General features: G+C 32.1%; 2 protein-coding genes across 5 annotated transcripts in view; both read left to right on the top strand.

Moving 5' to 3' along the window:
* Positions 1 to 16,878, top strand: part of LOC144545362 (F-box/LRR-repeat protein At2g42730-like) — a 102,657-nt gene that overhangs the window by 71,484 nt on the left and 14,295 nt on the right. Inside the window, exons 1-3 of one of the 4 annotated variants that reach the window (XM_078293960.1) lie at positions 2,067 to 2,628; positions 2,922 to 3,083; positions 3,176 to 3,907. The exons of 1 other annotated variant lie outside the window; for it this stretch is intronic. In XM_078293960.1, the coding sequence (XP_078150086.1) occupies positions 2,083 to 2,628; positions 2,922 to 3,083; positions 3,176 to 3,418 (951 nt within the window). In that variant the 5' untranslated portion in view covers positions 2,067 to 2,082 and the 3' untranslated portion in view covers positions 3,419 to 3,907. Of the gene's footprint in view, positions 1 to 2,066; positions 2,629 to 2,921; positions 3,084 to 3,175; positions 3,908 to 12,837; positions 12,876 to 16,878 lie in introns of those variants that run through there. 2 more of the 4 variants (XR_013508480.1, XM_078293959.1) reach the window with 2 other exon arrangements.
* Positions 9,808 to 12,605, top strand: LOC144545360 (F-box protein At5g03100-like). The gene is made up of 3 exons (XM_078293957.1): positions 9,808 to 9,982; positions 10,434 to 11,344; positions 12,053 to 12,605. Exons 2-3 carry the CDS (start codon positions 10,436 to 10,438, stop codon positions 12,410 to 12,412), a joined length of 1,269 nt encoding a protein of 422 aa, XP_078150083.1. The 5' UTR covers positions 9,808 to 9,982; positions 10,434 to 10,435; the 3' UTR covers positions 12,413 to 12,605.

The raw sequence follows: 16,878 nt of genomic DNA, 5'->3' as shown, positions 1-16,878 counted from the left end.
TTGCTAAAACTTTGGGTTTGCTTCCAATATCTCTTAAATCTGTAGATTGACCACAAATGTGAATTTCAATTGGCGTATGCATGACGAATGGGAATGGTTTCTTATATAATATGGGCATACATACTTTTTGAATTGACCTATTCATGCTTAAATCTGTAGGTTGGTATTTTTGTTTGCATGGAATTGACCTATTCATGCATAAATCTGTAGGCTAGGTTGGTATTTTTGTTTGCATAGAATTTCACATGTTTGCATGGAATTGACCTATTCATGCTTCACGGTGCATGCAATAAATTAATGGGATTTTTTATTTTTCTGAAACTACAACTCTGAATTTCTAAGTGTTCATTGAGGAAATTATGATATGGTGCTACCATTTGGTATAACGGGTTTATACCCGAGTGGATGCTGGTACCAATTCATTTTGCATAAATTTAGTTCAAAGCAATTAATCTTAGCCAAGATTCTATGTATTGTATACTGATCAGTTATGTAATCTTTTTGTATAAGGATGATATAATTTACAAATTGATTTTTAAGGTCAAGCAAGGTTTTCAAAATAATTATATGGCTTATGTTCCCAAGTTGTTTACTCTCTATTCAATCTCTGATCCGTTTTGCTGGATTCCTTTAAATTTGGTACTTGCCCTATTCTCTCTTGTTGCCTTGCTCTTAGGTTGTGAGTCATGCATCCTTGAATCAGTAATTATCTTTGATAGTTTATCGAGGCTGGTTCTCATAAATTTTACTACAGAGTATTGGACTTGAGTCATGCTGGTACCTGTTGGGACCTTTTCTGATTTACTAAAAGTATTGGACTTGAGTCATTCTGGTACTTAGAGTCAAAATATGACTGTCTGTTTGTGAATTTTTGTTCTAATACAATGTCTGAGGTTCAAAACTGGAAAGTTTAAAACTAAAACAGTGGGATTTCGGTTTGCTGATTTTATATAAAGATTTAAATGGTCCTATTCTGTTGGGCTCTTGGATTCTTAAGAAATTTAAAGAAAAAAAAAGAATTTTAATAAAAATGTGTTTGGGTCACTTTTAGGCTCTGTCCAGATTTAAAAAATGTTTATTTCAAACTGAATTGCATTATGCCTTTGCGCTAAGAATGACTTTCAAGATAAAATGTGAATAAAAAATATACACATATATAGCCTAAATACTGGGATATGAAAAGCACTTCATAATGACAATATTCTAGAAAGACTAACTGAACTATTTTATCCTTACACAAGCACAGACTAACTGATACTTAGTGAGACTGTTTCCTGCTAGCCTACACTATAATGTGGATTTTACGGTTTGCAAGAATTTATTTTTAGGAATTAAATGCTATACCTTTTCAGCATTTTAAATACTGGATTGTTTGTTATTTGTTATTGTTCTTTGATACTTGAAATGTTCCATCTGTCTATGTTGCCAATATATAGATATGATCATATGTAGTCCAAAGTTTTGTTGTTCGGTCTACCAATTATGTTGACCTGTCTGAGTTAAGTCGGTCTACCAATTAAAGTACCGGAAATGCTAAATCACACTTATTTTCTTTTGATTTTAGTAGTTTGGGTGTCTGATATGGATATGGTATAGTATTTGTGCATTTCCCTTGTTCTAAATACCTTCTTGTAGAATCTTGGCTTAGTTGAAGTTCTTATTTTGTTTTTGTTTTTTTAGCAAGTGAAAGGTGTTCGAGTGAATGCCACTGAGAGCTACAAATTAAATAGAACAATGGAGAGGACTAAAATCTCGAAGAGAGAGAAGTATGACTTCATAAGTAGATTGCCCGACCCAATACTTCACCACATCTTGGGGCTACTCGACACTAAGGAGGCAGTCCAGACATGTGTGCTATCAAAAAGGTGGGAGCATCTCTGGACCTCTTTAACCTCCCTCAACTTCAAATGGGACAAATACAAGGCGCATGTCAATAGGACAGCTGAATCTGCGAGGTTTGGTTTATTTGTGAACACTTTCTTGCTGAGGCGCAAACCCTTGGATTTGGATGTGTTTCGCTTGTCTTGTTCTGAATTCCGGTCATCGTATCCATGGAAAATAAGGGACTAGATCCGTTATTCCATGAACCATAACACTCGAGTTCTCCATCTCAAGCTCGGTGGTTATCTTACAGTCGGTCGTTACGTGCCATGTTGCATCTACACCTACACATCATTGGAGGAATTGTACCTCAATTATCCTCGTATAGATTCATCTATCCCAGTAGTAAATCTTCCTAACCTTAGAAAACTGAGCATTTGTGATGCGGATCTTAACTCTAGTTACGTGAAAAACCTTCTTTCTGGATGCACAAAACTGGAATTTCTTCATCTAGAATCTTGTCATTTCAGTGAATGCATAATTTCTCATGAATGTCTAACACATCTAGCTATTGAAAATTGTCAGATAAAAGAAACCGGACTGTTTATTAATGCTCCTAATCTTCTTTCATTTTCCTATTCCGGTAAACTATATATAGCAAGTCTAAACATGCCATCTCTAAGGTTTGTATGTTTAAAGCATTGTGATTTTTCAACGAACGCTTCCATGGAGGAAATGGTTACTTTCCTTCATTTCCTTGCAAATGTTGAACTTCTGGAGATGCATCTCGAGTGCTGTTGTGACAAGGTATGCATCTTATATTCTTATTTTGCAAATACTGCTAATTTGAATTTATGTAGAGCTTACCCTGGTAAGGATAGCATAGGAGTTCTATTATTATATAGGATAATGTAACTGCAAAATAACAAATTTCTAAAAGAATGCATAAATAACTAATTAAAACAAATAAAGTCAAGTCTGTATTTATGAAAATTTTCTGCTTGTATATACTGAATATTGCACTTGACTGAAAGGTACTAAATTTAATGCTTGACTTAGTTCTGACTTCTGACTTTGTGTATATGCATTTTTAAATGTAGGATTTGTCAGCAGCTGTTTGGCCGCTCAAATTGTCAATATTTTCAAAACTCAAGAATGTGACTGTTTGCTTTTGTATGTTTTCTTGTTTTGAAATGGTAACTTCGATTCTAAAGAGTTCGCCAAACTTGACAAAGCTTACAGTACAACAAAAAGAAGATTGTGTAATTTTCTTTTCCATTACAACTCACTTTCAATCCTTAATTAGTCTTTTCATTTGCATGATTAAATAAATATCATTTGTTATTGGTTGCAGCCGGCTCATGGTGAAGAGGATGAAGTGGAAGGTAGTAGAAAAGATATCATTACTAATCTCTCATCAGCGATTGTTGTTTCTCAATGCAAAAAGCTTGAGATTGTTGAGGTCAATTACTGGGGATATGATATGATGGTGCAACGATTGGTAGACAGTTTGATGGATGGTTCAATGGTATTGAAAAATCTAAAGATCCATTTGTCCAAGTATAATAACGAGATAAAAGAAAAATTCTGCTACTAAAGCCTACTTCATATTAGTAGTAATATGACTTTGTATGTTGGCCTTATTTTGTGATGTAATACTGTTTATGTTTGGTTTGAATAGCATGCATGTTTCTTGTCTCAACTAATTTGTCTAGCGTGTGTGCTGTGCAGCAGTTAGGTCATCAGTTCCCAAAAAACTCAAAAGTTCATGATATGGTGGTCTCTTAATTTATCTTAATTTTAAACCAACATGTGTGTTTTCTTTTAGGATTTTGCCATTTTTTCAGTAGTTATTTTCTCAAGCTGATGCACCTTCATTAGGTGCCAGTAACATTATGCTAAGAGAACTGGTACAAATAAATCTCCTGCAGGGAAAAATGTGACTGGGCCTAGGTTTGTTTTTTCAGGGCTTCTCTTCAAACCAACAAGGTTTCTTCATTTTTCCATATTTGTTTTCGATCCCTTTGAACTGCAGTTAGGGGTTGTGATTTTGGCACCGCTTTATGTATATACTTTAGATTCCGATGGTGTGAATTTAAGTACCGTGACTTTCTCGGTGTTTTTATTCTTTCTTATGTCTGATATTGTCATGGTATATATTTGTGTATCTTCTTTCTTTTTCCAGTAAATGCTGTTTTTTATTATCTCACTTATTTTTTTTGTTTTTTTTCTAATTTATATCTACTTCTTTCTGGTGGTGTCAACGTTCATTAGCAATTGGAGGCGAATTAAGTACCAATATATCTCTATTAAATTCAATTGTTTTTAGGCTGGTAGTCAGAATTAGCTATCAAGCTTTATGTCACTTTGTTGTTTCATTGCAGAAAGTTTGTAAAAGATCTCGGTACCAGATGCTGGTACCAGAAGATATATGAATTCTGATTCAGGATTTCCACTATAATTAGATTCAGTTTTTTTTAATACTATTAATGTACTGATGGTACATGTTTAGCTACATGTGAACCATGTTTGCTAGCAATTAAAAGAATTTTTCTAATTAGTTATCTAGAGATTGGGTTATAAATTGTGGATCCAACTATGCCCGCTATAAAAAGTCCCGGTCCTCTGAAGTAACTCAAATTTTGAGTTTGGATACCGAGTTGCAGACTGTACGATCATAATCTGGACCAATCTAATCTGAGGTGGAATACACGAGGCCCCTTTAATATTTGTGCCAAATAAGATATAATCAAAATATTTGAGTGAGTCTATGGTACTATGCATATTACGATTTGGCACCGTGCTACGGCTCTATATTCGAGTTTTCAATTCCTAATGGTCGATCCGAACCGTTCATCTAGTTCTCCATATTAATATGTATTTGGAGACCAAATTTTACATTTTTTAAATTTTTTTTACTATTTTTTTAGATATTTAGAAAATCACTTGATCTGAAAATTCTGGACCATCCAAAAACAGTGATTTTCAATAAATTTCAAAAAATAGTAAAAAAATTTCAAAAAATGTAAAATTTGGTCTCCAAACAAATATTAATATGGAGAACAAGATGAACGGTTCGGATTGACCGTTAGGATTTGAAAACTCGAATATAGAGCCGTAGCACGGTGCCAAATCGTAATATGCATAGTACCATAGACTCACTCAAATATGAAATACTTTAGGTGATATGAGTGCCGCAATAAAATACTGCATAAAGTTTGCAAGGTTTCATTATCTCCAAGTGCACCAATATTTCTGAAGCTCTCTTGAACAAGTTTGTATAGCATGAACTGGAATTTGTATGTTGTTAATTTATTGTACTTCTATAATTTTCTGAAATTTATTTTGTAATTTTCTTAAACTGTAAATGTTTAATAAAAATTGTAACTTGTAATTTTTTTTTTATTAAAGTGCTATAGTATACTTCAGCATCTTTCGATGTTAATTTTGAGAATTGAACAAGTGTTTCTTAGAAGAGAGACGAGGGCTCATGCCACTGCACTAAGTCTCTAGTTATGTAACTTGTAAAATATGTAATTGAATTACAGATTAAATAAGTTATTAAAAAGTAAAGTTGAAATGTAAAAACTTAATTTATACTTGAGTAACACACTCTAATCAAACACAAAATTATTTAAGTCATGACCTAACCTAAGTGACAAGTTTCAAATTAAACAAGAACTTAATCTGCCTTCATTTTACTTAGAACTTGAAGTGAGCAATTTAATTTTCCTAACTTTTATCCACAATAAAATATGAACTTAATTAACCCTCATACGGCCTAATTCGTAAGAAACATTGAACTTAGTTATCAATTCATAAGGCCAATTTCATACTAATGAAACAAGAATTAGCACTCTAGTCTCTAGATGTGATGTGAACCATACGTATTTGTCATTTTATTTGAAATAAATTTAAATGTTATAGATAATAAAGCAACATTTATATAAAAAAAAAAGAATTAATTTGATCCTAACCGTGTAATTTTATTAATGTATCATACTAGCGGTGTAAACGGAGCCAGATTATCCGTTTTGAATTAGCCTGAATCCGCTTATATATATATCCGGATTAAACATAACAGGTAGTTCGTGAATACAGACACAGATAATTTATTAAATAGGGATAAAATATGCGGATATGGATATATATTTTTACGGATCCGTAAATGGAATGGATATTCGGATATATCCGGAACTCATTATCTAAGCTCCGAATCTATTATTGGAAATTTTATGTCCTCTCTAAATTTTTGATCTCATATTAAGTTAAATTTTATACACGTTTCATCTAAATTTTGAAGAACATATCTAAAATTCAAAATTTTATTGCGACAACTATTGAGTTGGTTTTCATAGCTGTCAAATTATGGTTATTAAATAAATGAATTTTCATATTTAAATTTTGTTAATTTATATTTTTACCTTAAAGTTTCTAGATTTAATTTTCCAGTCTGCAACTGTAGTTGAATATGTATTCGTAGATTATCCGTTCGATATCTGTATCAATTTGAGACAGATTGGATTTTGAATTTTGATATCCTTAGTATCTTTAATCGTATCCGCTTATTGAAAAGCAGATATAGATTTGATATGAGCTCCGTTTACACCCCTATATTTGACATAATTGACAGTATAATAGCAGCGTGATTGTATTTGTTTCTTGGGCCTTTTTGGGTCAAGAGGTAGCGCATGTGGTGGGAACTCGATTAAGAGTCGTGATCATTTAAAGTAACTTGATTTTTATTTTAAATTTGTAGCGTCCCATCATAATTCGGAATAATTTATATTGACAGAAATTAATTTGCACCACAAAATGAGAGATGAAGCCAAGAACTGACAGCTGTTAGGCCGACATTTTTATTTTTACCCCATTAAAAATTATTTTAATAATAATAACCAAAGTTTAGCAACAATTTTAAAAATACCCCACCCGTGAAAATAATTTAAATTGTGGATTTTTTGCGATTTCCACAAAAAATTATTATTTTACATTTAATTTTCAGTGGTCTCCTGCGAATACAGCACGAATACTGTAGTGCGGTACTGTTATCAACTCCCTAAAAGTAAATGCATTACATTAAGACAAAAAAAAATGGCTGAAGAATTTTGGTGCAAGTTAACCTCTCTAATTTGTACTTTGAGAGCGATGGCAAACAGTAGAAAAAGAAAGCAATAGTTTTCTTCACGCTCTTTGTTTGGCATGACGCCTAACAGCCCGACATTTTTATTTTTACTCTATTAAAAAATTATTTTAATAATAATAACTAAAGTTTAGCAACAATTTTAAAAATACCCCACCCGTGGAAATTTTCCACGGGCTGAAATTTTAATTCTCATTTTTTTTTATAAAACAGAAATTTGTTTTTATTTTTTATTTTTTATTTTTTGTATTGAAATATTAGAAATGTTGGATATATTTCTTTGAAAATAGATGGAATACAATATAATTTGATTTATTAGAAAGACTGTAACAAATAACCCGGATCAATATTTTTCAAGTCGGATTTTTCGCAGCTGTAAGAAAAATTAATATATTTTTGTATGTGTTATTGGAAAAAAATAAAAATGCTTAGATTCTGAGTTATTGATCCCGGTTCAAAAGTCACTTCTATGCAATCTAGAAAATATTGTGATCCTTCTAGAACATTTAATTTATGGAAAGTTGTATCTATTTTTGAAAAAAAATAAAAACTTTTAAGTTATTTAATAATTATTATTCAAAAAGAATTCTCAAAATAGATACAACTTTTTATAAATGAAATGTCCATCATAATTCGGAATAATTTATATTGACAGAAATTAATTTGCACCACAAAATGAGAGATGAAGCCAAGAACTGACACCTGTTAGGCGTCATGCCAAACAATGAGCGTGAAGAAAACTATTGCTTTCTTTTTCTACTGTTTGCCATCGCTCTCAAAGTACAAATTAGAGAGGTTAACTTGCACCAAAATTCTTCAGCCATTTTTTTTTGTCTTAATGCAATGCATTTACTTTTAGGGAGTTGATAACAGTACCGCACTACAGTATTCGTGCTGTATTCGTAGGAGACCACTGAAAATTAAATGTAAAATAATAATTTTTTGTGGAAATCGCAAAAACTCCACAATTTAAATTATTTTCCTAAAGTATTAATACATGTGCACAGAAGTATTTATACCTTATTACGAAACTATTTATAGCTACGAAGTGAACAACTATTTATTGTGCGGGTACTGTAGCGCGAAATTAATAGTACCCGCAGTACTATACCGGCACTGTACCCTCGGAGGGACCACCAAAAATTAAATGCAGAAAGATAACTTTCTACAGGGACTGCAAAATCTCCACAATTTTTTTTTTCTAAATTATTAATAGCTACACAAAATCTATGATGACGTACTTTCAGACTCGTCGTCGTGCAAGTATTTATACCTCGCCGTACAAGTATTTATACTTATACTTTCAAATATTTTTTACATATGATACTGAAAGTATTAATAGCTAAGTATTGAGAGTATTTATACTTATACACTGAAATTTATATGTATGAGGTCAACTATTTTTGTTAGAGGAAGGCTGACGCGGGAATGATTGGAGAACTCGAAAATGGATAATCGATCATAACAAGTTATGCATCAAAGTATTAATATTTTTTTAAGTGTTAATATAAGTATTTATAACTATGAAGGCATAAATATCTAAGTATTTTTTACATATGACACTGGAAGTATTAATATCTAAGTAATGAAAGTATTTATATGTATGCACTAAAGTATTTATTCCTATGAAGCTAACTATTTTTGTTAGAGAAAGGTTAATGAGGGAACGAGTGCAGGGACTATAAAAGAGAAACTATATAATTACTGGAGATCATGGAGAAATGATGCTGCTGGAATTTTAGAATAATAATTAGTTGAGACTATATAATATCTTTTTAGAATAATAATTAGTGGGGACCATAATACATTATTACTCTAAGTGCGGGTATTATAGTGCGGATACTGTAACGCGGGTACAATACGAGTATTGTAGCGCGCGTATTGAAATAATTATTCTTACTTTTATTAGAAAAAAAAATGAAAGCTTTCAAATTACAAATTAGAGAGGTTAACTTTGACCAAAATTCTTGAGGCCTATTTTTTTTTTGGTCTCAAAGTAATGCATTTATTTTATTAAAAACAATTCTAGCTTTATTCACCAAAATTCTTGAGGCCTATATATATATTTTTTTTGTTTCTCAAAGTAATGCATTTACTTTTATTATAAGAATTTATTATTTGACGTCAATTATCTCGGTCTTATCAATTGCGTAGTGTTTTTAAATATGTTTTTTGAAGTGAATTTAAAATAAGATCATCTGCATCTCTGAAACTCTTGGAGTTTCTAAATAACTGTTAACTAATTTTTAGAAATTTTGTCTCTGAAAGTTTAAACCCTCACATCCCTGAAACTAAAATTAAAATTTCTTAATTACCACATCAGTAAATAAATTACAAGAAAAAAAATTTTTAGCGAATTATTTAGCCACGTCAAAGTTTATAAACGATTTCTTATTAAAAAACTTTAGAGCAAAGTTTCTAAATAAGAAATCCATCTACATTTTTGAAACTGGTTTAGAAACTCTAAGAATTTCAGAGATGTAAATGCTCTAAGACTAAAGAAAAATTTACATGTGATGACCTCAATTCGGCATTTGAAAAAATAAAAGCACTTTTTGTTGATGCATTAAAGCACATTAAAAATATTAAAAAAATAACTAAATAAAGTTTTTACCAGAAGGATACTTCTTTTTACCGGAAGCACTTTCGTTTAATATTTTTTTTATAACACAAAACCACATAGTTAAAAATTTGAGTTACTTTAGATGATATGATATATGATATATGATATGAATTAATGGGAACCATTGAAACCCACTGGCCACTGAGAGAGAGAAATGTGTTGCGTCTCGATCAGCGAAATGTCTCGGGTGACAGGGAGAGGGACATATGAGTCCTGACCTGCGAAATGTCTTCTCCCTTGCCCATTCCCAGTCCCATTCCCACTCTCCAACTCTCTCCAACCATCTTTCATCTTCCGTCTTCGTTTCTTATTCATTTCTGCCCAGGCCACTATTTCACTTCCCTTCACTTCTACATTCTTAAGCCAAACGAAAGTACTTTGTTTGTTTCATAGAGGTACTTATTTCTTTTCATTTTCATTTTCATTTTCATTTTCATTTTCATTTTAGTTCTCTCCTTCGCTGCCTAACTATCTGATCTGTCTTTTCGCATTTAAATACTGGATTGTTTGTCATTTTTCTTTGTTTTTTCATACTTGTAATGTTCTGTCTCTCTATGTTGCTAATACGTACGTGTCTGACCATTTGTATGTCGGTTTCTATGGTATGAATACAATTGTTGTGGCAAGCATTGTATACATTTGTATATGAAGATCTTTATTAATTTCTTGCAAATCCTCAAACTGGACCTAAATCCTGCATTGAGAAGTTTTATTTCTCACCTATTTTCTACTTCTGTGAGGTCCATGGTATAGTATTTGTGTATTTTGTTTTGTTCCAATAAATAACTTCTTGTAAAATCTTGGCTAATTTGAAGTTCTTATTGTGACTTTGTTTTTTTTTTTTAGCAATGGAGACAGATAATATCTCAAGCAGAGGAAGCTGTGACTTCATAAGCAAATTGCCTGATCCGATACTTCACCACATCTTGGGGCTTCTCAACCCTAAAAAGGCGGTGCAGACATGCGTGCTGTCAAAGAGGTGGGAGCACCTATGGACCTTTTTACCCTCCCTCAACTTCAATTTTCACAATTTTAGACATGATTATGATGATGATTTTGTCGATGATATTGCTGTTGGGAGGTTTGCGAAATTTGTGAACACTTTGCTGCTGAGGCGCAAGCCCTTTGATTTGGATGTATTTTGCTTGTCCTGTGAAGGCATGAGCCTCTTTAACACTTTATCCTGTGAAGGCATGATCCGTTATGCCGTTGAACATAACACTCGAGTTCTCCATCTTTCCTTTCCTGACTCTGTGCCACCGTGCATCTATACCTGCACATCGTTAGAGGAATTGTACCTCAATGATAATCATGCATCTAGCGGGTACACCAGATATGTTAAAATATATTCATCAGTCCCGATAGTAAATCTTCCTAATCTTAGAAAACTAACCTTTTATCGGACGGCTCTTAATTCTAATAATGTGAAGAACCTTCTTTCTGGATGCACAATACTGGAATTTCTTCGATTAGATAGTTGCTTTCTTGTTGATTGTGTAATTGTTCATAAATCTCTAAAGCATCTAGCTATTGTAAATTGTCTTTTTAATAAAACCCAACTAGTCATTAGTGCTCCCAATCTTCTTTCCTTTGTGTATGATGAGAACTTCCAGCCACCAAGTAATACAACTCTAAACATGCCATCTCTAGCATCCTCATGTTTAATGATTCGTGGTTGTTTAATGATGAAATACTTGGAGCGGATGACTACAAATATTGAACTTTTGGAGTTGCATTTCAAAAGACATTTGCTCGAGGTATGGACCCTTTGTTTGTTTTTTTTTTTTTTTCCATTTTGCAAATAGTAAATTTCTTTAGATCTTTTCCTGATATAGAGAGTAGAGGGGTTATATTATTTCAACGGGTCTTGAATTATTGTAATCTAATTGAATGCATAAATAAGAGTAGAACTAGGGTGCTCTTAAGCTCACCAAAGTTTTGGTAAGCTTAACTCTAAAACTCATCAAATCGATTTCAAATGACGAATCCGAACCGTTGAAACCCGCCTACCTTACGTGTGATGCATCTACATGTGAAATTTTTAAACATTCGAATTAATTTAGTATAAAGTCAAGCGGTCAAAATTAGAAGGTTAATAAATTAATTTTAGTGCATTCATTTTTGAACGTTTTTTGACCGCTTGACTTTATACTAAATTAATTCGAATGTTTAAAAATTTCACATGTAGATGCATCACACTTAAGGTAGGCGGGTTTCAACGGTTCGGATTTGTCATTTGAAAATCGATTTAATGAGTTTTAGAGTTAAGCTCACCAAAACTTTGGTGAGCTTAAGAGCACCCTAGTTCTACTCCATAAATAAATAATTTTAAAAATATAGTCAAGTTAGTATTTACGAAAAATTTCTGTTGTTATATTTTGAAATCTGGACCTAACTGAAAGGTACCAAATTGAATGCTTGACTTCCGACTTCTAATCTTGTGCTTATATTTTTTTCAAATTTAGGAATCAACTGTTGTGCCGCTCAAATTGCCAATATTTTCGAATCTCAAGAATTTGACTGCTGTTTTGGTTACATTCTCTTGTTTCCAAATGGTAAATTGTGTCCTAAAGAATTCGCCAAATTTGGAGAAGCTTACATTGCTACAAGAAGGAGCTAGTACAAATGTGTCTACTAATGTCTCGTCAACAATTGCAATATTTCCAAACAAAAAGCTTAAGATTGTTGAGGTCAAGTACTGGAAATATAATCAGATGATACGACAATTAGAAGACGCTTTGAAGGATGTGTACAAAGGAATTGAAAATTCTGAAGATTTTATTGGTCCAAGTTCAGGCAATATTAGAGTTGAACTTTCTTTTTAATGTGATTTCCTGAACTTTCAAAAAGAAAGAAAAAAGAGAGTTGTTAATTTGCAGTGCCTATGTGTTTTGCTAGTTGCCACTTAAAAAACCTAACTTATATCAGTAGTACCATGGCTTTGTAAGCCAGCCTTTATTTTGTGATGTAATATTGTTTATGTTTGATTTGAATAGCATGCATGTTTTGTTGTCTCAACTAATTTGTTCAGATGTGTGATTTTCTGTTAGTTGGGATATCTTGGAATGGCTATATTGGGTCATACATCAATTTGCATTGGGTTTCAGAAAGAAGTTGAGAATGTACTTTTACTGCTATCAAGTGTTTAACTTGTTTTTTCAATGACTGAAATAGAAATTCTTGCTAAACTTAAATTAGTTTGATCTTGTGTACTGTACAGAGTCTGGCTTGTGTGGTGTGCAGCAGTTAGGTCATCAGTTCACAAAAAACTCGAAAGGTTCATGATATATTGATATACATGTGATCTCTTAACTTATCTGATTTTTAAACCAGCTTGTGCTTTTGCATTTGGGATTTTGCCAATTTCTCAGTAGTTATTCTCAAGCTGATGCAGGTTCATTAGGTGCCAGTAACTTTCTGCTAATTAAAACAACTCTCTTGGTACCAATAAATGTGACTGGGCCTAGGTTTGTTTTCCCTTTGAACTGTTGTTAGGGGTTGTGATTTTGGCACCTGTTTATGTATATATTTTAAATTCTGATGGTGCAAATTTAAGTGCCGCGAGTCATATTTGTTAATATGACTTGCTTCTTTTGATTTCAGTGGCTTTTTTTTTCTTCTTTATGTCTGATATTGCCATTGTATTGTATTTGAGTATCTCCCTTTTTTACCAGTAAATGCCCTTTTGGAGAATCTCTCTTCATTTGTTAGCAATCGAAGGTGAATTTAAGTACCAATTAATAGATCCGTATTAATCTCAGTTTAGTTGCTTTGTATCATTGCTTTCTTCTTTTGTTCCATAATATATAGCAAAGTTGCAACCCGAAATGAAATCATTGTTTTTTATACACACAAAATTACAATTGAGGGTGCTTGTAGCAACTCTTCACATGTTGCACTATTTCCACTTTACTCAAGTGGTTACATTTTAGTATTTAATTTTTGAAAAAATATTATAAAATATTTAAATAAGAGATGTGAGAGAAACATACAAAAAAAAAAGCATATATAACTTGTGTTCCTAGATATATCACTACTACAAAAATGGTCATTGTACACTGCACATTGTACACGGATTTGATAATTTTATCTAAAAACCGTGGAGAAATTGTAATTTTTTGGAAGCCCGAAATATCTGTGGGATCTCTACACGGATGTTTATTAAAGAATCAGTGTAGAAAGCCTTGAGAGAACTACACGGACATTTATTAGGAACTGTACACGGATTATTATTTAAATAACAGTGTAGAAAGCCTTGAGAGAACTACACGGATATTTATTAAAGAACAGTGTAGAAAGGTAAGAATTGTACACGGATTTTTGTTTAAATAGCAGTGTAGAAAGCTTGAGAGAGCAACACGGACGTTTAATAAAGAGCCGTGTAGAAAGGTGAAAATTGTACACGGTTTTTTTATTTAAATAACAGTATAGAAAGCTTTGAGAGAGCTACACGGATTTTTTACTTAAAAATCCGTGTAGAAAGGTTATTCTAGGGTTTTGATTATATAAAAGACCTTCTCCTTCCACCAGCGCCGTTTTGATCAATTAATACTCTCTCTCTCTCCTTCCAGCAGTGTCATTTTGATTTCTGTGCACAAGGAGCTAGGTTCTGAGATCTTTGAAGTTAATTTGTATTTCTCCTCTCTATCTTGCTAAGCTTAGTCATGTACATATATATATATTTCTCTTTTCTGTTACTAGCTTATTATTGCTTATTTAACGCTTCCGCCTAAAGATGTCTGCACTTCAGAACTGTAAGATTTAAATTACTTTGCTATTTTATTTTGAATTTACGGATTCTTGATTGCTTGTGTTTTTTTAATTGCAAAACACGTCATGAATTATTAAGACTATTATTTGATATCATAGCCATCGTAAATTCATATAAGATGCAATAATATTTTTTTTTACGAAATTGATTTTCAACTAATTTTATATATAAATATTTTCTTATAATTTTGGATGAAAATTTTAAAGGAGAATTTTTATTCCCTATTATGTATGTACATATATGTTGATCAATGGATTCTTATTGGAGATGCAATATGTTGGAGACCTTTAACCAAGAGGCATCATGTCATGGATCACATGGGAGCTCCTTTTTTTATATGTTGGATCTAATACGCCTTAGTTTGTATGAAATTTCGGTCCAAACTAGATCATAACCAAAGCTTGATCATGTGGTTACTAAGTGGTAAGGATATAACTTTTATACAAACATTGTATTGGATCCTGAGGAGTATATGTTATGTTTTATTACATAAGATTGCATGTACAAAAGGCTTTGTATATATATATGTTGCATGATTTGTAATCTTCTACCTTTTCTTGTTACTAACTAATACCAAATTATAATTGTAGTATGGACCAAAGCAAAAGTGTTACACCAAGGAGCAGATCGACGATGTCAGATGTATGTGGACAAGGCGGTTTCAATATGGATTTGTATAATTTAGTGTACATAAATTATTTATACTGTTGTATAGTTTTGGAATTATGAGTTTAAAAGACCTCTGTTTTGGAATTCTAATTTTAAATGGCTAACAAAATTGGAAGCTAGTCACCCAAAAAAAAAAAAATGGGAAAAAAAGGACAATTCTACACGGACATTTAACTAAAGTCCTTATAGAAAGGTATTTAAACAAAAAAAATAAAAATAAGAGAGCTACATGGACATTTAGCTAAATATCCGTGTAGAAAAAGTAATCGTACACGGACATTTAGCTAAATGTCCGTGTAGAAAGAGTAATCATACATGGCTGTTTATGTAATAATCTGTGTAGCTCGGTTATTTTGAGAGCGACGCTGGCAAGCGTTTGTACACGGTTGTTTATGTAATAATCCGTGTAGCTCTCGATAATCGCACACGGGTAAATATCCGTGTGTAAATATTCAGGAATTTCTACACCCTCACATTCCACACGGCAGGAAATCCATGTAGCTCTCCTGTTTATGTCCGTGTACAATCACTTATTCTGTAGTAGTGTATAGTATCTCTGATTAATTTATCTCAGATGTACTATTTATGTTGATTGCCCATTTGTACCATGCATTATTGTTCTAGTTATATTTAAAGAATTTTAAATGCGGTACTCCAATCTTAGAAAGATATCTCTTCAATTATTTGAATAATTTATCTATCAGTGCTCCAAAACTTGTGGACCTGCATTGTTGGCTCTGTGTCATAGCTTTCCTACCAAGTACCAATATAATAATCTCCACTTCTTTCTTTTTATTTTTCTAATAATATATATGTAGCTATCTCAATCTCCTAACCATATATTGATGCATGTGATGACATGGAAGGTATTATAGCCACAAATTTGAAAGAAAAGGAAAGAAAAACAGTAGCTCCAATAAATATGACACTGATACTTGGAAGTCTTGAATGATCCATTATCCATACCATACCTGTCTAAGACTAGTACCGCCTCTTGCACGAGTAAAACTGAATAATTCGGGAATTATATATTCACATTTAATTCGGTCAAAGTTCGGTCAACTGAATAATTTAGCGTTCGGTTTGGCATCACCCAAAAAAAGAATTAAACGGATATAATTCGGATATCTTGTCACTATGCTTCAAACGAAACCTGCCACCAACAAATTTATTCATTTTTTTTTTTTATAGTCGTTGGATATTATAATTAGAGTGAGGCTATGGTACTATGCATAGTGACAAACAAATAGTTCGGATTCGGTTCGGCGAGGTCAAAAATTTGTAATTCGGGTATAATTCAAATATAATTTGGAAATTATTCGATACAACAAGAAAGCAAAAGCAAAAAAAACCCAAAAAAAAGCAAAAAAAATCGTGTTTTCTTGCGTTTTTCTCTCGAATAATTCATGCCTTGCGTTTTATTCACGAATAAAATGTATTATACCTTTTTTACGTTTTATTCGGAGTTCAATTCGGAAACATAAAAAAACGAATAAAGCGCGAATTATTCGCGTATATTGTTAATATGACTACTATGCATATAGCACATATTGGCCCGTGCTACCGACTCAAATTTTCAGTTTGAAAGTCCCAACGGTCGATTTTAGTCCATATTTTAGATGGACATATAAATTTTGTGAGTTCCACATTCACTAATACAATTTTTTTAGTACAATAAGCTTATGATGTAAGATAAGACGTATTTGATTTTATTGATATTTGACAAATATTTCGAATTAGTGATATTAATCTTATTAAGTGTAAAATAATATGAGTAATATTATAATAGTGAAGTTTTTACTTATTTAACATTTACAAAATAATAATGAAACAAAATAATCTTACAGTAAT

Source organism: Carex rostrata, chromosome 27, assembly GCF_964058835.1.
Source record: "Carex rostrata chromosome 27, lpCarRost1.2, whole genome shotgun sequence".
Lineage (NCBI taxonomy): Eukaryota > Viridiplantae > Streptophyta > Magnoliopsida > Poales > Cyperaceae > Carex > Carex rostrata.
The sequence above is the reverse complement of the archived record's forward strand: the minus strand, read 5'-3'. Positions and strand labels throughout refer to the sequence as shown.